General features: G+C 46.2%; 1 protein-coding gene across 5 annotated transcripts in view; it reads right to left on the reverse strand.

The window, feature by feature from the left end:
- LOC139542213 (rho guanine nucleotide exchange factor 25-like) overlaps positions 1-26,834 on the reverse strand; it is a 131,013-nt gene that overhangs the window by 38,156 nt on the left and 66,023 nt on the right. For 4 of the 5 annotated variants that reach the window (XM_071347371.1, XM_071347372.1, XM_071347370.1 and 1 more), the window contains 2 exons: positions 4,323-4,702; positions 3,343-3,453 (listed from right to left, as the gene is read on the reverse strand). In XM_071347371.1, the coding sequence (XP_071203472.1) occupies positions 3,343-3,453; positions 4,323-4,702 (491 nt within the window). The remainder of the gene's footprint in view (positions 1-3,342; positions 3,454-4,322; positions 4,703-26,834) is intronic. The other variant, XM_071347373.1, reaches the window with a different exon arrangement.

The following is a 26,834-nucleotide window of genomic DNA, read 5'->3' on the forward strand; positions in this document are numbered from 1 at the left end:
CAGTGGCAAGAAAAAGTATGTGAACCCTTTGGAATAACCTGAATTTCTGCTTAAATTGGTCATAACATTTGATCTGATCTTCATCTTAGTCACAACAGTAGGCAAACGCAGTCTGCTTACACTAATAACACACAAACAATTATGTTTTCATGTCTTTATTGAACATACTGTGTAAACATTCACAGTGCAGGTTGGAAAATGTATGTGAACCCTTGGATTTAATAACAGGTTGACCCTCCTTTAGAAGCAACAACCTCAACCAAACGTTTTCTGTAGTTGTAGATCAGACCTGCACAACGGTCAGCAATATTCTTGTGATGTCTGGTGTGAACCGCTCTCTTGAGGTCATTCCACAGCATCTCAATTGGGTTGAGGTCAGAACTGGGCATATTTTCTTCTGTAGAAGCCATTCTGTTGTTGATTTACTTCTGTGTTTTGGGTCATCGTCCTGTTGCATGACGGCCTACCCCGGCCAAACCCAGACAAAGCTGGGCCAATTATGCGCCACCCTATGGGACATCCAATCACGGCCGGATGTGATACAGCCTGGATTCAAACCAGGGACTGCAGTGATGCCTCTAGCACTGAGATGCAGTGCCTTAGGCTGCTGCACAACTCAGGAGCCTTACATTCTCCTGCAAAAAGTATTGATAAACTTGGGAATTCATTTTTCCATCGATGATAGCAAGCTGTCCAGGCCCTGAGGCAGCAAAGCAGGCCCAAACCATGATGCTGTCACGGTTGTTTGTAGAGACGGACCAAGGCGCAGCGGATGTTGAGTTCCACATAATTTATTAATAGTGAAACTTAGCAAAAACAACAAAACAAGAAACAAACAACGAACCGTGACTACAGAGGTGCTACATACACTAACTCAAAATACCAAAATTCAATATCCCACAAAGCACAGGTGGGAACAAACACTACTTAAATATGATCCCCAATTAGAGACAACGATTACCAGCTGCCTCTAATTGGGAATCATACAAATCACCAACATAGAAAATAAACCTAGAACCCCACATAGAAATAGAAAACTAGAACACTCCAGTCACGCCCTGACCTACTATACCATAGAGAAACAATGGCTCTCCATGGTCAGGGCGTGACAGTTGCTCCCTTCACCATACTTTACAGTTGGGATGAGGTTTTGATGTTGCTGTGCTGTCTTTTTTTCTCCACACATATTATTGTGTGTTCATTCCAAAACAACACAACTTTAGTTTAATTTGTCCACAGAATATTTTGCCAGAAGCGCTGTGGAACATCCAGGTGCTCTTCTGCAAACTTCAGACGTGCAGCAATGTTTTTTTTTGGACAGCATTGGCTTCTTCCGTGGCGTCCTCCCATGATCACCGTTCTTGTTTAGTGTTTAACGTATCGTAGACTCGTCAACAGAGATGTTAGCATCTTCCAGAGATTTCTGTAAGTATTTAGCTGACACTAGGATTCTTCTTAACCTCATTAAACATTCTGCTCCTTCAGTCATCTTTGCAGGACGGCCACTCTTAGGGAGAGTAGCAACAGTGCTGAACTTTCTCCATTTATAGACAATTTGTCTTACCGTGGACTGACTTTTAGAGATACTTTTGTAACCCTTTCCAGCTTTATGCAACAATTCTTAATCTTAGGTCTTTTGAGATCTCTTTTGTTCGAGGCATGGCTCACATCAGGCAATGCTTCTTGTGAATAGCAAACTCACATTTTGTGAGTGTTTTATATAGGGCAGGGCAACTCTAACCAACATCTCGAATCTCATCTCATTGATTGGACTTCAGGTTAGTTGACACCTGACTCCAATTAGCTTTTGGAGAAGTCATTAGCCTAGGGCTTCAGATATTTTTTCCAACCTACACTGTGCATGTTTAAATGATGTATTAAATATAGACAAGACAAATACAATCATGTGTGTGTTATTAGTTTATGCACGCTGTGTTTGTCTATTGTTGTGACTTAGATGAAGATCAGATAACATTTTATGAACAATTTATGCAGAAATCCAGGTAATTCCAAAGGGTTCACATACTTTTTCTTGCCACTGTAGCTCCCTTGTTCACTGAGTTATAAAAGCTTTGTCAAAACCGGTAAGATTCCAGTTAGTCATGTCTCTCTTACGTCTGTCTAGCTGACACAGTATCCATGATCTTTATCTAGGCCCCCTTACAACCTTCTCTGTTACAAATACCATCTATCCCATTTGCTGTTGCCGTTCACACATCATTCCCAGTGTTTGATGTGTAAATGAAAGAGCACCGCCATCGTCTAGACTCTGTCGTTCCCAGGAACACGGCATCTTTCTCCTCCGTGCCGTTTCCTCTTTATCTGGAGGCATGTTCTTTGCAGCTGAATGTGAAGCGTCCATCACACAGAACCCTAACAAGGGGGTGCGTCCCAAATGGCACCCTATTCCCTACATATTAGTGCACTACTTTTGGCCAGAAACCTATGGGCCCGTTTGGGACGCAGCCACTGGACGGCCTCCTCCTGACTAACTCTGAGAGGCCCTTGGGGGGGTGGGGTGGGGTGAGGGGGGGCTTCTTTTCATATCCAGGTCTGTCTCGGGGGCTATCACCTCCCTGTCTGGTTTTTCCTCAGAGAAAATCATGACTATCTCCCCTAACCCTACACATTGAGCAGCAACAGCCAATACCATCAATGGATGACCAATTCATTTCTTCATTAGTTCAGTACGATTTATTGTGTTTTCTTAGGTTGGATAAGTTGACTGAGTATGTGCTCTCTGACCTTGTTGATGCATGACCGTATCTACCTTGTTTAGCCTCCTTGTCACGCCCTGACCATAGAGAGCCCTCGGTTCTCTATGGTGTTTAGGTCAGAGCGTGACTGGGGGGTTATCTAGTTTTTAGATTTCTAGGTTGGTGGTTTGTTTGGTTCCCAATTAGAGGCAGCTGGTAATCGTTGCCTATAATTGGGGATCATATTTAGGTAGGCTTTTTCCCCATCTGCATTTGTGGGATATTGTTTTGTGTATGTGCATGTAGCACCACTGATGTCACGTTTCGTTGTTTGTTTATTGTTTTGTTTGGCTTTATTAAAAGATGTGGAACTTTAATTACCGTGCACCCGTAACACTCCTAGACCTAGGCATCTGCTCGGGTGGGCTAAGACAAGTTGTCAGGTCTCAGGCAAAGATTGTCAACAAGCAAACATGATTCCCCAAACCACTTTTGCTACACGGGGCTGTAGGTGTGAACTCAGTGTGTGTGTGCGTGTGTGTGTGTGTGTGTGTGTGTGTGTGTGTGTGTGTGTGTGTGTGTGTGTGTGTGTGTGTGTGTGTGTGTGTGTGTGTGTGTGTGCGCGCACGCACGCGTGTTGACTCACATGTGTGTAGGCCAGTGAAGTACAGCCTTGTAGTGAGTCAGACAGGTAGCTGGGAGAGTTTAGGGTTGCCGGGGAGAGATCCTCAGGACTGGCCAAATTATACCTGCACTCCTACAACACACACACACACACACACACACACTGCATGAGCACACACATACACACCCAGCTAGACAGAAGGAACATCGTTACTCAACATAACACAGCAAAATCACTCAACACATCGACGTGAGTCAGTGTTACGCTGTGACTGGGTCAGAGACGTCCCCAGAGGTGAAAGGGCAGGGTGCTGTTGTTGCGTAACGAGCAGCATCACCCCTGCCATGGCTATCCCACTGTCCACCGTGTGTTTACAACGCCGCAGTCATTCATAGTATTCACAGGCGAGGCATTGTACTGTCAATAGGCTGTGGTCAGGGAAGCTAAGTAGAGATAAAACATACTGTTTATCTATGGGGAAGCTGGCATCGCTATATATTTACACGGGAAGAGTTGTAGATCTGTGTTTGACAGGCAGCTGTACTAAACAATCATTCGTCTATTTGCTCTTGAGCCTGTTCATAAGCCTATGCTATCTTGTGATATGATATATGTATATTTAGCTATTGTATATAGAACCCTGTGGCAATTATACAGAGTATACGGATGAGTTTACTCTAGAGGAGGCACATTTCAAATCTGTCACTTGCCATTGTCCCAGTGTACAGCAGCTACTCCTCACTGTGACATATGTACATACCTGTATGTCACAGGAGGTTGGTGGCACCTTAATTGGGGAGGACAGGCTCGTAGTAACGGCTGGAGCGGAATTGGTGGAATGGTGTCAAATACATCGAACACATGGCTTGATGCCATTCCATTTCCTCCGTTCCAGACATTATTATGAGCCGCCCTCCCCTCAGCAGCCTGTATGTAGGTCTATGTACCCTAGTGTACATTGTATCCTGAATACTGGTGCTTAGCAATGCCTCTCCACTCACCATCTCTTTGTGTGTGATGGGTAGTACAGTGGTGAGGTGGTCCTCTGATCCCAGGGGGCTGGCCAGCCCCAGCCCTCCCAGGCCCAGGCCCAGGCCCAGGCCCAGGTCATGACTGTGGCGTGGGGGTGGAATAGGAGGAGGGGGCTTGCTTCCCCCATCCAACTTCCTGTCCTGCCGCTCCCCCTTGACGCTGGTGGAGATGTTGACGGCCCCGGCGCTCAGCTTGCGGACGGGATTGGTCAGCCACCTCTTCAGGGTGCTGACGGAACGCCGCGAGCCCGGGGAGTTGGGGGCGGAGCTAATGGACGCCGTCAGGGTCGGGGGCAGGGACGCCACGGAGGTGGAGATGCTACCCTCGCTGCCCGCCGCTGAGTATGAGTCTGGAGAGAGACCGAAAGGAGGGAAAGAGAGAGAGACATTTAAAGAAGGACAGTAGGAGGAAGAATCAAATAGATACTTTATTGTCAATTTTTTTTACGGAAACTGAATGATTTGCTATCACAATATCCAACCTCATACTCAAACAACCACACACAAGTCTAGGTCCAAGAGGCTTCTGAACAGCTTCTACCCCCAAGCCATAAGACTCCTGAACAGCTAATCAAATGGCTACCCAGACTATTTGCATTGCCCCCCCCCCCCCCCCCCCCCTCTTTTACACTGCTGCTACTCTCTGTTTATTATCTATGCATAGTCACTTTAACTCTACCTACATGTACATATTGCCTCAATTACCTCGACTAACCTATACCCCCGCACATTGACTCTGTACCGGTACCCCATGTATATAGCCTCTCTACTGTTATTTTACTGCTGCTCTTAAATACATTTTTATTTTTTACCTATCTATCTATTTTTTACTTAACTGCATTGTTGGGTAGGGGCTTGTAAGTAAGCATTTCACTGTAAGTCTACACCTGTTCTATCCGGCGCATGTGAAACATCTAATTTGATTTGATTTTGACACGGTTGGTAGCAGCACAGGATCAGCTGGAGAGCAGTGGCATCAGAGCAGTTGGAGGGAGAGAGAAAGACAGAGATGGCGGGGGGCAAAGGTTACATAACCGGTCAAGAGAAGTCAAGGCTCGTGAATGAATGATAAACTCTCTAAGTCAACCACTGGGATTTCTCAGGTCTCCTTATTGATGGATGGGAGTTTAACTAACGCAAAGGGCAGCAGCAGACACACACCTGCATGGACAGATGTTGAACCACCGCTAACCACAACAACATCAATAGAAGACAGAGACGGGAGTCAAAGTTTGGAGGGATAAATCCAGCTAGCTAAATACTAGACAACCATAGAGCTGGATAACCATAGAGCTGGATGACCATAGACCTGGATAACCATAGAGCTGGATGACCATAGACCTGGATAACCATAGAGCTGGATAACCATAGAGCTGGATGACCATAGAGCTGGATGACCATAGAGCTGGATGACCATAGAGCTGGATGACCATAGAGCTGGATGACCATAGACCTGGATAACCATAGAGCTGGATAACCATAGAGCTGGATGACCATAGACCTGGATAACCATAGAGCTGGATAACCATAGAGCTGGATGACCATAGACCTGGATGACCATAGACCTGGATAACCATAGAGCTGGATGACCATAGAGCTGGATGACCATAGAGCTGGATGACCATAGAGCTGGATGACCATAGAGCTGGATGACCATAGAGCTGGATGACCATAGACCTGGATAACCATAGAGCTGGATGACCATAGAGCTGGATGACCATAGAGCTGGATGACCATAGAGCTGGATGACCATAGAGCTGGATAACCATAGAGCTGGATGACCATAGAGCTGGATGACCATAGAGCTGGATGACCATAGAGCTGGATGACCATAGAGCTGGATACCATAGAGATAGACTAAGTTATTCGGAGGAGAACGCTCCTGGTTTAGTCCAGTAAGGAGGGATGGAAAGGAGATAGTGTGTCAACAGTAACCGTCCCCTCTCTCCCTCAACAGTAAGCGTCCCCTCTCTCCCTCAACAGTAAGCGTCCCCTCTCTCCCCCTCCCTCAACAGTAACCATCCCCTCTCTCACCCTCCCTCAACAGTAACCATCCCCTCTCTCCCCCTCCCTCAACAGTAACCGTCCCCTCTCTCCCTCAACAGAGGGCGTCCCCTCTCTCCCTCAACAGTAAGCGTCCCCTCTCTCCCCCTCCTTCAACAGTAACCATCCCCTCTCTCCCCCTCCCTCAACAGTAACCGTCCCCTCTCTCCCTCAACAGTAAGCGTCCCCTCTCTCCCCCTCCCTGAACAGTAACCTTCCCATCTCTCCCTTTCCTCAACAGTAACCGGCTCCTCTCTCCCCCTCCCTCAACAGTAACCTTCCCCTCTCTCCCCCTCCCTCAACAGTAACCGGCTCCTCTCTCCCCCCTCCCTCAACAGTAAGCGTCCCCTCTCTCCCCCTCCCTCAACAGTAACCGGCCCCTCTCTCACCCTCCCTCAACAGTAACCGGCCCCTCCCTCCCCCTCCCTCAACAGTAAGCGTCCCCTCTCTCCCCCTCCCTCAACAGTAACCGGCCCCTCTCTCACCCTCCCTCAACAGTAACCGGCCCCTCTCTCCCCCTCCCTCAACAGTAACCGGCCCCTCTCTCACCCTCCCTCAACAGTAACCGGCCCCTCTCTCACCCTCCCTCAACAGTAACCGGCCCCTCTCTCACCCTCCCTCAACAGTAACCGGCCCCTCTCTCACCCTCCCTCAACAGTAACCGGCCCCTCTCTCCCCCTTCCTCAACAGTAACCGGCCCCTCTCTCCCCCTCCCTCAACAGTAACCGGCCCCTCTCTCCCCCTTCCTCAACAGTAACCGGCCCCTCTCTCCCCCTTCCTCAACAGTAACCGGCCCCTCTCTCCCCCTTCCTCAACAGTAACCGGCCCCTCTCTCCCCCTCCCTCAACAGTAACCGGCCCCTCTCTCCCCCTTCCTCAACAGTAACCGGCCCCTCTCTCCCCCTTCCTCAACAGTAACCGGCCCCTCTCTCCCCCTTCCTCAACAGTAACCGGCCCCTCCCTCCCCCTCCCTCAACAGTAAGCGGCCCCTCTCTCCCCCTTCCTCAACAGTAACCGGCCCCTCCCTCCCCCTCCCTCAACAGTAAGCGTCCCCTCTCTCCCCCTCCCTCAACAGTAACCGGCCCCTCTCTCCCCCTTCCTCAACAGTAACCGGCCCCTCTCTCACCCTCCCTCAACAGTAAGCGTCCCCTCTCTCCCCCTCCCTCAACAGTAACCGGCCCCTCTCTCCCCCTTCCTCAACAGTAACCGGCCCCTCTCTCACCCTCCCTCAACAGTAACCGTCCCCTCTCTCCCCCTCCCTCAACAGTAACCGGCCCCTCTCTCACCCTCCCTCAACAGTAACCGGCCCCTCTCTCCCCCTTCCTCAACAGTAACCGGCCCCTCTCTCACCCTCCCTCAACAGTAACCGGCCCCTCTCTCCCCCTCCCTCAACAGTAACCGTCCCCTCTCTCCCCCTCCCTCAACAGTAACCGGCCCCTCTCTCCCCCTCCCTCAACAGTAACCATCCCCTCTCTCCCCCTCCCTCAACAGTAACCGTCCCCTCTCTCACCCTTCCTCAACAGTAACCGGCCCCTCTCTCACCCTTCCTCAACAGTAACCGGCCCCTCTCTCACCCTTCCTCAACAGTAACCGTCCCCTCTCTCCCCCTCCCTCAACAGTAACCGGCCCCTCTCTCCCCCTCCCTCAACAGTAACCGGCCCCTCTCTCACCCTCCCTCAACAGTAACCATCCCCTCTCTCCCCCTCCCTCAACAGTAACCGGCCCCTCTCTCACCCTCCCTCAACAGTAACCATCCCCTCTCTCCCCCTCCCTCAACAGTAACCGGCCCCTCTCTCACCCTCCCTCAACAGTAACCGGCCCCTCTCTCACCCTCCCTCAACAGTAACCGGCCCCTCTCTCCCCCTCCCTCAACGGTAACCGGCCCCTCTCTCACCCTCCCTCACCGGTAACCGGCCCCTCTCTCCCCCTTCCTCAACGGTAACCGGCCCCTCTCACCCCCTCCCTCAACAGTAACCGGCCCCTCTCTCCCCCTCCCTCACCGGTAACCGGCCCCTCTCTCCCCCTTCCTCAACAGTAACCGGCCCCTCTCTCCCCCTCCCTCACCGGTAACCGGCCCCTCTCTCACCCTCCCTCAACAGTAACCGGCCCCTCTCTCCCCCTCCCTCAACAGTAATCCTCCCCTCTCTCCCCCTCCCTCACCGGTAACCGGCCCCTCTCTCACCCTCCCTCAACAGTAACCGGCCCCTCTCTCCCCCTCCCTCAACAGTAACTGGCCCCTCTCTCCCCCTCCCTCAACAGTAACTGGCCCCTCTCTCCCCCTTCCTCAACAGTAGCCGGCCCCTCTCTCCCCCTCCCTCAACAGTAACCGGCCCCTCTCTCACCCTCCCTCAACAGTAACCGGCCCCTCTCTCACCCTCCCTCAACAGTAATCCTCCCGTCTCTCCCCCTCCCTCACCGGTAACCGGCCCCTCTCTCACCCTCCCTCAACAGTAACCATCCCCTCTCTCCCCCTCCCTCAACAGTAACCATCCCCTCTCTCACCCTCCCTCAACAGTAACCATCCCCTCTCTCACCCTCCCTCAACAGTAATCCTCCCCTCTCTCCCCCTCCCTCAACAGTAACCGGCCCCTCTCTCCCCCTCCCTCAACAGTAACCGGCCCCTCTCTCCCCCTCCCTCAACAGTAACCATCCCCTCTCTCACCCTCCCTCAACAGTAACCGGCCCCTCTCTCCCCCTCCCTCAACAGTAATCCTCCCCTCTCTCACCCTCCCTCAACAGTAACCGGCCCCTCTCTCCCCCTCCCTCAACAGTAACCGGCCCCTCTCTCCCCCTCCCTCAACAGTAGCCGGCCCCTCTCTCACCCTCCCTCAACAGTAACCATCCCCTCTCTCCCCCTCCCTCAACAGTAACCGGCCCCTCTCTCCCCCTCCCTCAACAGTAACCATCCCCTCTCTCCCCCTCCCTCAACAGTAGCCGGCCCCTCTCTCACCCTCCCTCAACAGTAACCATCCCCTCTCTCCCCCTCCCTCAACAGTAACCGGCCCCTCTCTCACCCTCCCTCAACAGTAACCGGCCCCTCTCTCCCCCTCCCTCAACAGTAACCGGCCCCTCTCTCCCCCTCCCTCAACAGTAACCGGCCCCTCTCTCCCCCTCCCTCAACAGTAACCGGCCCCTCTCTCCCCCTCCCTCAACAGTAACCGGCCCCTCTCTCCCCCTTCCTCAACAGTAACCGGCCCCTCTCTCACCCTCCCTCAACAGTAACCGGCCCCTCTCTCCCCCTTCCTCAACAGTAACCGGCCCCTCTCTCACCCTCCCTCAACAGTAACCGGCCCCTCTCTCCCCCTTCCTCAACAGTAACCGGCCCCTCTCTCACCCTTCCTCAACAGTAACCGGCCCCTCTCTCACCCTTCCTCAACAGTAACCGGCCCCTCTCTCACCCTCCCTCAACAGTAACCGGCCCCTCTCTCCCCCTTCCTCAACAGTAACCGGCCCCTCTCTCCCCCTCCCTCAACAGTAACCGGCCCCTCTCTCCCCCTCCCTCAACAGTAACCGGCCCCTCTCTCCCCCTCCCTCAACAGTAACCGGCCCCTCTCTCCCCCTTCCTCAACAGTAACCGGCCCCTCTCTCACCCTCCCTCAACAGTAACCGGCCCCTCTCTCCCCCTTCCTCAACAGTAACCGGCCCCTCTCTCACCCTCCCTCAACAGTAACCGGCCCCTCTCTCACCCTCCCTCAACAGTAACCGGCCCCTCTCTCCCCCTTCCTCAACAGTACTTCAACAATTCTAAAAAAAAAAACACCCTTGTCCATCCTAGACAGGATTTTCTGTTCTTCAGTGATGTGGGACATGGGAAGCGAGTGGGGGGTTCTAGAATGGACAGGGGCAGGACGTTCTCTTTAATCCTGTGGACCGGAAGATCTCTGTCTGGTTATAGCTTTGCTTTTTATCTTATCCCCTTCCCCTTTTCCTATCCTTCTCCATTCCTTAGGCCTCAGCCTGGGATAGTCTTTCCTGTAAGATGTGTGGCTGTCATCTTTTGGTTATAGCATCGTTTTCACATCTCTTATCTCCTTCCCCCGTCCCTTCATCCCCCAGTCTTCCTTTCCGGTAAGATGAGTTGATGTGTGGTTGTGGTCTTTTATCTATGGTGAGGACCTAAATGATCCTCTCTTCCCATCCATCTTCCTGACCCCTGACCTCTAACCCCTGACCCTCTACTGTCACACTGACTACAGATGGGGAATGAAAATGGCCCTGGAAATGTGTGAACTGGTTGTTATGTGAAGGTGGATGTGAATGTGGTTTGACCTCTTTTGCCTGATTCTTCATGACAGAGAGAGAGAGAGATTATCTCACTATCATAGTCTGGTTTGCATACATTAGTTTTCTGTAAAGCTTTTTCAGTGTGGCTCAATTTGTAAGTGTTTCTACATCAAAGCTAGTTGCCTCTGTAAATCCACAATTCTCAGTGTGTGTGAAATTATTATAATTTTTCACTCTTCGTTCAGGCTCAATTAAATATCTCGGTCCAAACACAAAGAACCCAGTATGCCAGTTTCAGTACAATGAGCCATGTGACATCTTCCCTTCACTTCTCTTTTCTCCGTCGTAAAAAGCATCTTTTGAGATCAAAATAAAAGAAGAACATTGTTTATAAATCATATTCTCCTTGTTAATTTCTTCTGTTAGATAACCATAGAAAAATGATGTCCATTTTGCAATTATCTTCCTCCTCCTCCCGACAGGGCTATTGCCTTGCTGATAGTTACCATAATCCATTAAAAACAAGAGAAACTTCAGCACATTCAATGCTCCCCTGCTGTGTGGCCATCTATCTACTGACTGTCTATTCTCTTCGATCTAACATTGTTTCTGGTCTTCCTCACAGTTTGACTGAGGAGAACAGATTTGGTCCTCTGTCTCTGTTCAACATATATCGGGGCCCTAGAATAGATGCGTTATAGATGGCAAGTGTGTGAGCTTTTTCATTACACACACACACACATGAAAGAGTGAGGGGATGAATGGAGGGAAGAAAGAAGGGAAAAGAGGAAGAGAGAAACAGAGGGGCTACAAAGAAGGGCGAGTTTTAGTCCGGAGGGAGGGGAAGGATACTGGGAACAAACACTGGTTAGGTCAGGAGAAGATAGAGAGAGGTCACAAAAGGAGAGAGAAACCGGAGTGAACGATACCGTGTTACGTGAAATATCAGACATATGAAAGAATGTGGCATCAGAAGCATTGTTTCTAAATGAAAAAGCCCAAAGCGCATGTCAATGCAATAACTACAGCTAGTCTAAGAAGAATGGTAGCTCATGGAGAAAGGGAGTATGTATGATGGTACACCAAACACACACGCTCTCTTTACACACACGTAAACACACACACACACACACACACACACACACACACACACACACACACACACACACACACACACACACACACACACACACACACACACACACACACACACACACACACACACACACACACACACACACACACACACATACACACACACAGGCAAGGGTTCTCAACTGGTTTAGCTCGCCTCCTTAGGCGGAAAGGAAACGTGGAAACCACATTTTGACTCTCCTCCACTAGCGCGTCATCAGACAAATGACGTCTAGACAGGTGGAATCCCAACATAAATCTGTAAAGTGATAAGAAGAAACGTAGCTAGATAAAATGATAAGCAGCGTATCGTTTTTGATATGTGTCCACTACTTTTCTCCTCTAACTAAACAGCTGATTAAAAGGGGGGGGTTGAAAACACTTCTGTGCTAGCCACCCCACTGCGAGGATACTTCTGCATCCTCTGCTGAAGCAGCAAACCCCAGTTCACCTACTAACAAATTGACACTTTCCTCCACAACTCGACCACGCAACGGTTTCCAGGTCACGGAGGAGAGGAGGACAGAGGAGTCGAGGAGAGGACAGACTTTAACCCAATTGAGAATCTCCCTATGTCTGCAGCCAGCCGCCCCTCCTCCAGTTCAGCTACTGTATTGTCAAGGGTCATGAGACAAAAGCATGGACACAGCCAGTAACACCACCCTCAAACCCTAACCATCTCCAGACGACATAGTACCCCAGCAGGGCATGCTAATTAAGTAGTGTGCAGTGGGAAAGCTACAACTGAACCAGTCCTTACGGCATTCAGTAGGAAGAGACGTCATCAAGCTGCCCACTCAAGAAACAACTTCAAACTGTAACCAGTGCCTGGAACCTGTTTCAGGTTGTCAGTCAACCTACCAGGGTATTTACAAACAGCACAGGAATGTACAGTATTGACACGTACAGTATTGATCACATCTTTACTAATGCTGCAGACATTTTCTTTAAAGCAGTATCCAAATCCATAGCATGTAGTGATCACAATATAATAGCCATATCTAGGAAAAACAAATTTCCAAATGCTGGGCCTAATATGGTGTATAAGAGGTCATACAATAAGTTTTGTAGTGATTCATATGTTGATGATGTAAAGAATATTTGCTGGTCTGTGGTGTGTAATGAGGAGCAACCAGACGCTGCACTTGACGCATTTATGAAACTACTTATTCCAGTTACTAATAAGCACACAGCCATTAAGAAAATGACTGTAAAAATGAGGAAATTTCCATGGATTGATGAGGAATTGAAAAATGGTATGGTTTAGAGGGATGAGGCAAAAGGAATAGCAAATAAGTCTGGCAGCCCAACTGATTGGCAAATGTACTGCAAATAAAAATATCATGTGACTAAACTAAACTAAATAAAAATAAACTATACTATGAAACAAAGATAAATTATATAAAGAATGAGAGTAAAAAGCTTTGGAGCACCTTTCATTACAATCTGGGGAAAAAAGCCAACTCCGCTCCATCATTCATTGAATCAGATGGCTCATTCATCACAAAACCCACTGATATTGCCAACTACTTTAATGACCTTTTCATTGGCAAGATAAGCAAACTTAGGGATGACATGCCAGCAACAAACACTGACACTACACATCCAAGTATATCTGACCAAATTATGAAAGACAAGAATTGTACTTTTGAATTCCGTAAAGTCAGTGTGGAAGAAGTGAAAACATTATTGTTATCTATCAACAACGACAAGCCACCGGGGTCTGACAGTCTGAATGGAAAATTACTGAGGACAATAGCAGACAATATTGCCACTCCTATTTGCCACGTCTTCAATTTAAGCCTACTAGAAAGTGTGTGCCCTCAGGCCTGGAGTGAAGTTAAAGTCATTCCACCACCCAATAATAGTAAAACACCCTTACTGGCTCAAATAGCCGACCAATCAGCCTGTTACCAACCCGTAGTAAACTTCTGGGGAAAATGGTGTTTGACCAGATACAATGCTATTTCACAGTAAACAAATTGACAACAGACTTTCAGCACGCTTATAGGAAAGGATACTCAACAAGCACAGCACTTACACAAATGACTGATGATTGGCTGAGAGAAATTAATGATACAATTATTGTGGGGGCTGTCTTGTTAGACCTCAGTGCAGCTTTTGACATTATTGATCATAGTCTGCTGCTGGAAAAACATATGTGCTATGGCTTTACACCCACTGCTATAATGTGGATAAAGAGTTACTTGTCTAACAGAACACAGAGGGTGTTCTTTAATGGAAGCCTCTCCAACATACAGTAATCCAGGTAGATTTCAGGAATTCCCCAGGGTAGATGTTTAGGCCCCTTGCTTTTTCAATCTTTACTAACAACATGCCACTGGCTTTGAGTAAGGCCAGTGTGTCTATGTACAGTATGTGGATGAGTCAACACTATACATGTCAGCTACTACAGTGACTGAAATTACTGCAACATTTAACAAAGAGCTGCAGTTAGTTTCGGAATGAATAGCAAGGAATTAACTAGTCCTAAATATTTCCAAAACTAAAAGCATTGTATTGGGACAAATCATTCGCTACGTCTCGTAATGAATAATGTGGAAATTGAGCAAGTTAATTGTCATGGTCAAAACATATTGATACAACAGAAGCTAAGATGGGGAGAAGTCTGTCCATAATAAAGCGTTACTCTACCTTATTAGGGTGCCGTCTTTCGGATGGGACGTTAAACGGGTGTCCTGACTCTCTGAGGTCATTAAAGATCCCATGGCACTTATCGTAAGAGTAGGGGTGTTAACCCCGGTGTCCTGGCTAAATTCCCAATCTGGCCCTCAAACCATCATGGTCACCTAATAATCCCCAGTTTATAATTGGCTCATTCATCCCCCTCCTCTCCCCTGTAACTATTCCCCAGGTCGTTGCTGCAAATGAGAACGTGTTCTCAGTCAACTTACCTGGTAAAATAACGGTAAAATAAAAAAAATAAAAAATAAATTAACAGCACTATCAACAAGGCAGGTCCTACAGGCCCTAGTTTTGTCGCACATAGACTACTGTTCAGTAGTGTGGTCAGGTGCCACAAAGAGGGACTAGGGAAAACTGCAGTTGTCTCAGAACAGGTCAGCACGGCTGGCCCTTAAAAGTACACGGAGAGCTAACATTAATGACATGCATGTCAATCTCTCATGGCTCAAAGTGGAAGAGAGATTAACTTCATCATTACTGTTTTTATAAGAGGTGTTGACAAGCTGAATGTACCGAGCTGTCTGTTTAAAATACTGGCACACAGGTCGGACACTCACGCATACCCCACACGACATGCCACTAGAGGTCTCCTCACAGTCCCCAAGTCCAGAACAGACTATGTTTCACGTCCTGACCATAGAAAGCTTTTATTGTCTATGGTAGAGTAGGTCAGGGCGTGACTGGGGGGTTGTTCTAGTTTATATTTTCTATGTGGGGTTCTATGTTTGATTTCTATGTTGGTGATTTGTATGATTCCCAATTAGAGGCAGCTGGTTATCGTCGTCTCTAATTGGGGATCATACGTAGCATTTTTTCCATCTGTGGGTTATGGGATATTGTTTATGTTTAGTTGCCTGTTAGCACTGCATTGTCGTCACGGTTCGTTTATTCTTTATTTGTTATGTATTGGCTTAAGTTTCACCTTATTCATTAAAAGTATGTGGAACTCTACGCACGCTGCGCCTTGGTCCGACTACCATTGTTACGAACAACGTGACACTATGGAAGGCGCACAGTACTCCATGGAACTCTATTCCACATCAGGTAACTGATGCAAGCAGTAGAATCAGATTTTTTTAAATACACCTTATGGACCAACAGGGACTGTGAAGAGACGCACACAAAGGTACAGACATGCATACGCACACATTGTAATTGTTGTGTGGTGGTATTGAACATGTTGTGTTATGGAGATGTGGTGGTGTAGGGATGTTAAATGATGTACTGTTTCATCTTTAGCTCATTTAGTACAAACATAGTTCACTGTTTTATCTGTTGATTTATACGTAATGTTGGCGCTTTGCTTTGTTTGGACCCCAGGAAGAGTAGCTAATGAATAAATACAAATAGAAATGGCTGGAGCATTTCCAACATGGAACTGACGACACCAGTAATCTCACACCCGTACACAAACACACACAGGTCAGCCTTCCCATTGACCCTCACTGGCGTCATAGATTGAGATCCGGCTCTCTATTGGTTTCTGCATTGTGTCTCTCAATCTTGTATGTAGGAGATATAGCTATAGAGCCATTCCATAATAGGTTCTCTCTTCTCTCTGTGTGTGTGAACAACAATATCGATGGGGAGACATACGTGAAAAAGCACTTACACACACACACACACACACTACAATACAAGGGAGCTCTGGGTAGTGAGGGAAGCTGATAGCGTTGTGTTTCTATATACACTTTGGAGATGGAGAAACATGTCCCCTGCTGCGATTCCTCTCACTGCATCCATCTCCCTCACTGCATCCATCTCCCTCACTGCAGGCCACACACTTAGATAAACCCACTCAGACATACACACTCAGACACACAGAGTCACACACACAAACTCAAGTGTGTGTGTTAGAGGTCTATCTCACACACACACACACACACACACACACACACACACACACACACACACACACACACACACACACACACACACACACACACACACACACACACACACACACACACATACACACACACAGGCAAGGGTTCTCAACTGGTTTAGCTCGCCTCCTTAGGCGGAAAGGAAACGTGGAAACCACATTTTGACTCTCCTCCACTAGCGCGTCATCAGACAAATGACGTCTAGACAGGTGGAATCCCAACATAAATCTGTAAAGTGATAAGAAGAAACGTAGCTAGATAAAATGATAAGCAGCGTATCGTTTTTGATATGTGTCCACTACTTTTCTCCTCTAACTAAACAGCTGATTAAAAGGGGGGGGTTGAAAACACTTCTGTGCTAGCCACCCCACTGCGAGGATACTTCTGCATCCTCTGCTGAAGCAGCAAACCCCAGTTCACCTACTAACAAATTGACACTTTCCTCCACAACTCGACCACGCAACGGTTTCCAGGTCACGGAGGAGAGGAGGACAGAGGAGTCGAGGAGAGGACAGACTTTAACCCAATTGAGAATCTCCCTATGTCTGCAGCCAGCCGCCCCTCCTCCAGTTCAGCTACTGTATTGTCAAGGGTCATGAGACAAAAGCATGGACACAGCCAGTAACACCACCCTCAAACCCTAACCATCTCCAGACGACATAGTACCCCAGCAGGGCATGCTAATTAAGTAGTGTGCAGTGGGAAAGCTACAACTGAACCAGTCCTTACGGCATTCAGTAGGAAGAGACGTCATCAAGCTGCCCACTCAAGAAACAACTTCAAACTGTAACCAGTGCCTGGAACCTGTTTCAGGTTGTCAGTCAACCTACCAGGGTATTTACAAACAGCACAGGAATGTACAGTATTGACACGTACAGTATTGATCACATCTTTACTAATGCTGCAGACATTTTCTTTAAAGCAGTATCCAAATCCATAGCATGTAGTGATCACAATATAATAGCCATATCTAGGAAAAACAAATTTCCAAATGCTGGGCCTAATATGGTGTATAAGAGGTCATACAATAAGTTTTGTAGTGATTCATATGTTGATGATGTAAAGAATATTTGCTGGTCTGTGGTGTGTAATGAGGAGCAACCAGACGCTGCACTTGACGCATTTATGAAACTACTTATTCCAGTTACTAATAAGCACACAGCCATTAAGAAAATGACTGTAAAAATGAGGAAATTTCCATGGATTGATGAGGAATTGAAAAATGGTATGGTTTAGAGGGATGAGGCAAAAGGAATAGCAAATAAGTCTGGCAGCCCAACTGATTGGCAAATGTACTGCAAATAAAAATATCATGTGACTAAACTAAACTAAATAAAAATAAACTATACTATGAAACAAAGATAAATTATATAAAGAATGAGAGTAAAAAGCTTTGGAGCACCTTTCATTACAATCTGGGGAAAAAAGCCAACTCCGCTCCATCATTCATTGAATCAGATGGCTCATTCATCACAAAACCCACTGATATTGCCAACTACTTTAATGACCTTTTCATTGGCAAGATAAGCAAACTTAGGGATGACATGCCAGCAACAAACACTGACACTACACATCCAAGTATATCTGACCAAATTATGAAAGACAAGAATTGTACTTTTGAATTCCGTAAAGTCAGTGTGGAAGAAGTGAAAACATTATTGTTATCTATCAACAACGACAAGCCACCGGGGTCTGACAGTCTGAATGGAAAATTACTGAGGACAATAGCAGACAATATTGCCACTCCTATTTGCCACGTCTTCAATTTAAGCCTACTAGAAAGTGTGTGCCCTCAGGCCTGGAGTGAAGTTAAAGTCATTCCACCACCCAATAATAGTAAAACACCCTTACTGGCTCAAATAGCCGACCAATCAGCCTGTTACCAACCCGTAGTAAACTTCTGGGGAAAATGGTGTTTGACCAGATACAATGCTATTTCACAGTAAACAAATTGACAACAGACTTTCAGCACGCTTATAGGAAAGGATACTCAACAAGCACAGCACTTACACAAATGACTGATGATTGGCTGAGAGAAATTAATGATACAATTATTGTGGGGGCTGTCTTGTTAGACCTCAGTGCAGCTTTTGACATTATTGATCATAGTCTGCTGCTGGAAAAACATATGTGCTATGGCTTTACACCCACTGCTATAATGTGGATAAAGAGTTACTTGTCTAACAGAACACAGAGGGTGTTCTTTAATGGAAGCCTCTCCAACATACAGTAATCCAGGTAGATTTCAGGAATTCCCCAGGGTAGATGTTTAGGCCCCTTGCTTTTTCAATCTTTACTAACAACATGCCACTGGCTTTGAGTAAGGCCAGTGTGTCTATGTACAGTATGTGGATGAGTCAACACTATACATGTCAGCTACTACAGTGACTGAAATTACTGCAACATTTAACAAAGAGCTGCAGTTAGTTTCGGAATGAATAGCAAGGAATTAACTAGTCCTAAATATTTCCAAAACTAAAAGCATTGTATTGGGACAAATCATTCGCTACGTCTCGTAATGAATAATGTGGAAATTGAGCAAGTTAATTGTCATGGTCAAAACATATTGATACAACAGAAGCTAAGATGGGGAGAAGTCTGTCCATAATAAAGCGTTACTCTACCTTATTAGGGTGCCGTCTTTCGGATGGGACGTTAAACGGGTGTCCTGACTCTCTGAGGTCATTAAAGATCCCATGGCACTTATCGTAAGAGTAGGGGTGTTAACCCCGGTGTCCTGGCTAAATTCCCAATCTGGCCCTCAAACCATCATGGTCACCTAATAATCCCCAGTTTATAATTGGCTCATTCATCCCCCTCCTCTCCCCTGTAACTATTCCCCAGGTCGTTGCTGCAAATGAGAACGTGTTCTCAGTCAACTTACCTGGTAAAATAACGGTAAAATAAAAAAAATAAAAAAAAAATTAACAGCACTATCAACAAGGCAGGTCCTACAGGCCCTAGTTTTGTCGCACATAGACTACTGTTCAGTAGTGTGGTCAGGTGCCACAAAGAGGGACTAGGGAAAACTGCAGTTGTCTCAGAACAGGTCAGCACGGCTGGCCCTTAAAAGTACACGGAGAGCTAACATTAATGACATGCATGTCAATCTCTCATGGCTCAAAGTGGAAGAGAGATTAACTTCATCATTACTGTTTTTATAAGAGGTGTTGACAAGCTGAATGTACCGAGCTGTCTGTTTAAAATACTGGCACACAGGTCGGACACTCACGCATACCCCACACGACATGCCACTAGAGGTCTCCTCACAGTCCCCAAGTCCAGAACAGACTATGTTTCACGTCCTGACCATAGAAAGCTTTTATTGTCTATGGTAGAGTAGGTCAGGGCGTGACTGGGGGGTTGTTCTAGTTTATATTTTCTATGTGGGGTTCTATGTTTGATTTCTATGTTGGTGATTTGTATGATTCCCAATTAGAGGCAGCTGGTTATCGTCGTCTCTAATTGGGGATCATACGTAGCATTTTTTCCATCTGTGGGTTATGGGATATTGTTTATGTTTAGTTGCCTGTTAGCACTGCATTGTCGTCACGGTTCGTTTATTCTTTATTTGTTATGTATTGGCTTAAGTTTCACCTTATTCATTAAAAGTATGTGGAACTCTACGCACGCTGCGCCTTGGTCCGACTACCATTGTTACGAACAACGTGACACTATGGAAGGCGCACAGTACTCCATGGAACTCTATTCCACATCAGGTAACTGATGCAAGCAGTAGAATCAGATTTTTTTAAATACACCTTATGGACCAACAGGGACTGTGAAGAGACGCACACAAAGGTACAGACATGCATACGCACACATTGTAATTGTTGTGTGGTGGTATTGAACATGTTGTGTTATGGAGATGTGGTGGTGTAGGGATGTTAAATGATGTACTGTTTCATCTTTAGCTCATTTAGTACAAACATAGTTCACTGTTTTATCTGTTGATTTATACGTAATGTTGGCGCTTTGCTTTGTTTGGACCCCAGGAAGAGTAGCTAATGAATAAATACAAATAGAAATGGCTGGAGCATTTCCAACATGGAACTGACGACACCAGTAATCTCACACCCGTACACAAACACACACAGGTCAGCCTTCCCATTGACCCTCACTGGCGTCATAGATTGAGATCCGGCTCTCTATTGGTTTCTGCATTGTGTCTCTCAATCTTGTATGTAGGAGATATAGCTATAGAGCCATTCCATAATAGGTTCTCTCTTCTCTCTGTGTGTGTGAACAACAATATCGATGGGGAGACATACGTGAAAAAGCACTTACACACACACACACACACACTAAAATACAAGGGAGCTCTGGGTAGTGAGGGAAGCTGATAGCGTTGTGTTTCTATATACACTTTGGAGATGGAGAAACATGTCCCCTGCTGCGATTCCTCTCACTGCATCCATCTCCCTCACTGCATCCATCTCCCTCACTGCAGGCCACACACTTAGATAAACCCACTCAGACATACACACTCAGACACACAGAGTCACACACACAAACTCAAGTGTGTGTGTTAGAGGTCTATCTCACACACACACACACACACACACACACACACACACACACACACACACACACACACACACACACACACACACACACACACACACACACACACACACACACACACACACACACACACACACACACACACACACTGCAGGCCGTCTCTTCATCATCTCTAATGGTGTTTTCTAGGAACAAATTACACCGAAAGCCGGGTCGTTTAGTTAATGCAGGTTCACCATTGTTTACACATGAAAGCTTACATCAGACACACACACACACACACACACACACACACACACACACACACACACACACACACACACACACACACACACACACACACACACACACACACACACACACACACACACACACACACACACACACACACACACGCACACAGATCAGACAGACTGGGGTGATCAGTTAATGTTGCTGGGTTTACAACAAGACGCCCACACATTGTTCCTACTGTCTGAGTCCAGCTGATGAGACAAACCGTCTGCTTTCTGATGAGACAAACCGTCTGCTTTCTGATGAGACAAACCGTCTGCTTTCTGATGAGACAAACCGTCTGCTTTCTGATGAGACAAACCGTCTGTCTGAGTCACGGAGCTGACTGTCTGTCTGTCTCTGTGCTCCTCCTTTCTAATGGGTCTGTGTGTCTGCTGGAATGAGAGTCTAGCCCAATGCTAAATGGACATCACATGTGAGTTCTACTTCTGACAGAAAGACTGGACAATATCTACCTTCTGATCATCCATGCATTGTAGCCAACTGTGCTGTTTTGTCAAGTTCCCCAATCTGAATTCAGAATGAGCGACTCTTTAAAGGTTATGGCAAGGTGCAACGTTGATAATGTGAATCAATGGGACGTTTTCCAAACCAGTTATTATGCAACTGTAGCCCATTCTGAAACAGCTGCTCTGACACCATTATACTGGGCATACAGCAAATGGTTTTCCTTGGACTGCAAATAAGGACAAATCTCTTTGGAAACGTCTGAAAAGCAGGCTACCATACCATACTGCTTCTGTATGGCCAGGAGATGCATATGTGAGTGTGTGATTGACAAAGAATGAAAGAGAGAGAGAAAGTGTGTGTGTGTGTGTGTGTGTGTGTGTGTGTGTGTGTGTGTGTGTGTGTGTGTGTGTGTGTGTGTGTGTGTGTGTGTGTGTGTGTGTGTGTGTGTGTGTGTGTGTGTGTGTGTGTGTGTGTGTGTGTGTGTGTGTGTGTGTGTGTGTGTGTGTGTGTGTGTGCGCAATGCATAGAGGCAGAAAGTGAATGTGAATGTTAGCTGTATGAGTCCTGTCCTGAAGAGAAGTTTGGTCCTATTCCCCTTTATTGATTAGTTGGTAGGTGAGTGGTGCTGAGCCAACAGAACAGATCAGGCTAAAAGCCTTGGCTTTTGGCTCTAATGGTGCACACTTGTTCACAGCACTGACTTTCAGGGCTCTCTGCAGCCTCACGGGACCACAGGCTCTTTAGGCTTCACAGACACTCACATACATTCTCACGGGCATGCGCGCTAGTGGTGCGCGGGTCAGCTGTTTGTTCACCCGCAATTGCTAATTAACCATCCGCCTGACTATATGTGATGACGTGGAAATCTGACCGCATGCGCTGTAGGCTTCAGTCAGAGACAGCGGAACTATTTTTTTAACAGGTGGTGCAGGATTTATTTTTGCCTGATTTATACTAAACTACACTGAACACACATAAGCAACATGCAACAATTTCAACGATTTTACTGAGTTACAGTTCATATAAGGAAATCTCCTCAGTTTCATAAGCTGTCTGGGTGGCTGGTCTCAGACTATCACGCAGGTGAAGAAGCCGGATGTGGAGGTCCTGGGCTGGCATGGTTACACATGGTCTGTGGTTGTGAGGCCAGTTGGGCGTACTGCCAAATTCTTTAAAACGATGTTGGAGGCGGCTTATGGTAGAGAATTGAACATGAAATATTCTGGTAACAGCTCTGGTGGACATTCCTGCAGTCAGCATGCCAGCTGCACGCTCCCTCAAAACTTAAATAAGCTTTTTGTGCGTATAGAACATTTCTGTAATCTTTTATTTCAGCTCATGAAACATGGGACCAGAGTCGGTTGTTGCCCTTCTGCCGCCCTAGGCGAGACCAAAAAATGCTGCCCCACAAAATTAGAATTGTCCCAGGAAGCAAAATGACATTGAAAAGGCATATTTTCTGGATGTTGAAAAATATTTTTTTCCCAGACTTAGATATCAGGTTTGTTTTCGGTTCTGAATGAAAAGTTGAAAAGACAAAATGTAAGGACATCTTTGTTTTCCAGACTTAGAAATCAGGTTAATTTTAGATATAGAAGTCTATGATTGGTTAAGATTTGGACCGGACCAAAACATCATTGTCAGTGGACCTTGAAATCAAGGCCAGCCTGGACTGCACCAAAACAAAAGACCAAAAACATAGGCGTCGGTCTGTGCTTACTACAGTGTTGCCTGGAAATGACGTTTATGTGGTAAGCCTACCGTTTCTAAAACACCAAAAAAAGATGTCGGGACAGGACAAAAAAAAAGACCAAAAGACGTCGGCTCATGCTTACTGGTGTGTAGCCTATCATGTCGGCCACAATGGGATGTTATGAATGCCCATTGAGTCCTGATTCCTGTGACTAATCAATTTGGCTATATAAGCTCTGAATATCAGCTACCCAACTCTATCAGGAGTTGTCGTGAGCCTATTTGCAATGTGTTTACACAGCGGATAATGCAGAAGTATTTGATTTTTCGCTATCATCAGCTGGTCAAAAATGTGCTGATAACTTGAAACCACTGATCAAGATAATGGGGTGAAACTCCTGGACAACAGTTGTGATTGTCCATTCCATATTGTCCATTTTACTTTGACCTGTCCTGTTTGTAGGATATGTTGTTTGTTAACTTGACAGCCATTTAGGTTAGGCTATTTGGTTGGAGAAACCTGCATGATGTTAAAAGTGTCTGTCTCATTACATTGTAGGCTACAGAAAAGGCCACATACTCTTTCTACCATATCCTTCATCTGCTACATGATTTATGTTTGATTATTTTTCTGACGGAACATTGGTTTAGCATCGATGCATCTCTCCAACAGCACCCTGGAGAGGCACGCGGGGAATGGACAAGAAAAATATTTTGCGCCCATTTGGCAAAGTGGACACTGCTAATCACGAGGCGGCATCAGCGCTCACGTAAAAAGCCCATAAGCCACTGGTTGAGAGAAATTGTCATTGTTTTGGGGCAGAAAATGCCGCCCTCGTCAATCTATTAAATATTTTTGCCCCCCTCATCAATCTACACACAATACCCCATAATGACAAAGCAAAAACTGGTTTTTAGAAATGTTGGCAAATTTATACAAATAAAGTAACTGAAATATCACATTTACATAAGTATTCAGACCCTTTACTCAGTGCTTTGTTGAAGCACCTTTGGCAGTGATTACAGCCTTAAGTCGTCTTCGGTATGACGCTACAAGCTTGGCACACCAGTATTTGGGGAGTATCACCCATTCTTCTCTGCAGATCCTCTCAAGCTATGTCAGGTTGGAAAGGGGAGTGTTGCTGCACAGCTATTTTCAGGTCCAGAGATGTTCGATCGGGTTCAAGTCCGGGCTCTGGCTGGGCCACTCAAGGACATTCAGAGACTTGTCCTGAAGCCACTCCTGCATTGTCTTGGCTGTGTGCTTAGGGTCGTTGTCCTGTTGGAAGGTGAATCTTCACCCTAGTCTGAGGTCCTGAGCGCTCTGGAGCAGGTTTTTATCAAGGATCTCTCTGTACATTGCTCTGTTCATCTTTCCCTCGATCCTGACTAGTCTCCCAGTCCCTGCCGCTGAAAAACATACCCACGGCATGATGCTACCACCCCCATGCTTCACCGTAGGGATGGCATGGACCAGGTGATGAGCGGTGCCTGGTATCCTCCAGACGTGACGCTTGGCATTCAGGCCAAAGAGTTCAATCTTGGTTTCATCAGACCAGACAATCTTGTTTCTCATGATCTGAGAGTCCTTTTGGTGCTTTTTGGCAAACTCCAAGCGGGCTGTCATGTGCCTTTTACTGAGGAGTGGCTTCCGTCTGGCCACTCTACCACAAAGGCCTGATTGGTTGAGTGCTGCAGAGATGTTTGTCCTTCTGGAAGGTTCACCCATCTCAACAGAGGAACTCTGAAGCTCTTTCAGAGTGACCATTGAGTTCTTGGTCACCTCTCTGACCAAGGCCCTTCTCCCCTTGATTGCTCAGTTTGGCCGGGCGGTCAGCAGTAGGAAGAGTCTTGGTGGTGCCCAACTTCTTCCATTTAAGAATTATGGAGGCCACTGTGTTCTTGGGGACCTTCAATGCTGCAGAAACGTTTTGGTAGCAAACATTTCTAAAAACCTGTCTTTGCTTTGTCATTATGCGGTATTGTGTATAGATTGATGAGGAAAAAATATGTTTAATCAATTTTACAAAAAGGTGGAAAAAAATGTGGATAAAGTCAAGGGGTCTGAATACTTTCCGAATGAACTGGATGTTTCTGCTTATCATTTCCCACATTTTGGTAGGCTATTCGTTAGTCAACTATGTAATTAGATACATGAAGCTTATCTTCTGTTATTATGTTGTCCAAGACAACTAAATAAGCCCTTGCTCACCAGAATGTCTTAAATCGATTGAATGAATGTTTCAATTCAGTTGACATCGGTAAAGTTTTCTCTGTAATCTCTGCTTCTTCTGCGGAGCAAAGACATTTAGGGAACGGGGAGAAAATGCAATAAAAAAAATACGAGAACGATTTTCTGTGCAAATGTCCAAATTACATCAGTTTGATCGATTGTAAGGAAATAGAAATCTGTGAAAACATGTTTCTGATAAGATTTCAGTTCGACTTGGATGCATATTTTATGAGGTTGAAATACTATCAGCTTTTGTGGTGCTGATAAAGACAGCACCTCTACAGACGGTCCCTAACTGTGCATTCACATTCTCTCAAGATGCTGAAAGAAATAAATCACATTTCTCCACTCCTGTTCCAGAGTCTAAATTTAGCCTACGTTTGGTGTACCATTTTACTGCAAGAAATTCTTAATTTTGGTCATAGAGCTTCAGTCAATGTCCAGATTTCAGTGTCCATTTAACCCATCTGTTCAGTACAGTTCCCTTGACGTGTCATAGGCCTATTTGAAGTCCCTGTCTTGTGACTGTTGAATTTGTTTATCGCCTCACAATCATCACACACAACATATCATCCTCTTTAAACACTTCAACAAATCTTTAAAAACATTACGTTTCTGGCCCCCCCTTGTCATTATTTTAAACTCTCAATTTCACAGCTTTCCTCTTAAATTCCGACATTGTCCTTTTTGCCTGTGTGGATCGATGTTAACTTTTTCTGCCCTTTCCCAAAAGCATTTGGTAATTGGCGTGTAGGCTATTTGGCGCGCATACAGATAGGCCCTAAAGTGTGCTTATGCGCTAATGCCAGATAGCGCTAATGCCAGATATGAAAATAATGATCACAGCATGTTTGTGTTTAGAGTCTCCTCTGTCGGATCTCAAATCCCGCAACTGTGGCCTTGGACGGATTCATGTAAATGTCCCAATTGATTATGAAAATGAATCCTATTGTAATGCTAGCTCCTGAAAACTAAACACGGACATTTCGATAATTACTGAGACTTGGTTAAAAAAAAAAAGTATGTTCCAGACTCTGACGTGTCTCTGAATAGATATAATGTTTATTGATCTGGCAGAGATGGGTGGGTTGTGTCGCCATCTTCATGAAGAACAACTTGAACGTTGCTGTGTGTATTACCACATCTGTCCCCAAGCAATTTGAATGTCTAGTCTTGAATGTGGGTCTTGGTAATAATACCCAACTAACGTTAATGGGAGTTTGTCACCTTCCTCTCTGCTTCCTTTATGTGCTTTTAGCAAATTGTCTGACCTGCTGTCTAACTATACTAAATCCTA

The sequence above is a fragment of the Salvelinus alpinus genome, chromosome 17 (assembly GCF_045679555.1).
Source record: "Salvelinus alpinus chromosome 17, SLU_Salpinus.1, whole genome shotgun sequence".
NCBI classification, from domain to species: Eukaryota; Metazoa; Chordata; class Actinopteri; order Salmoniformes; family Salmonidae; genus Salvelinus; species Salvelinus alpinus.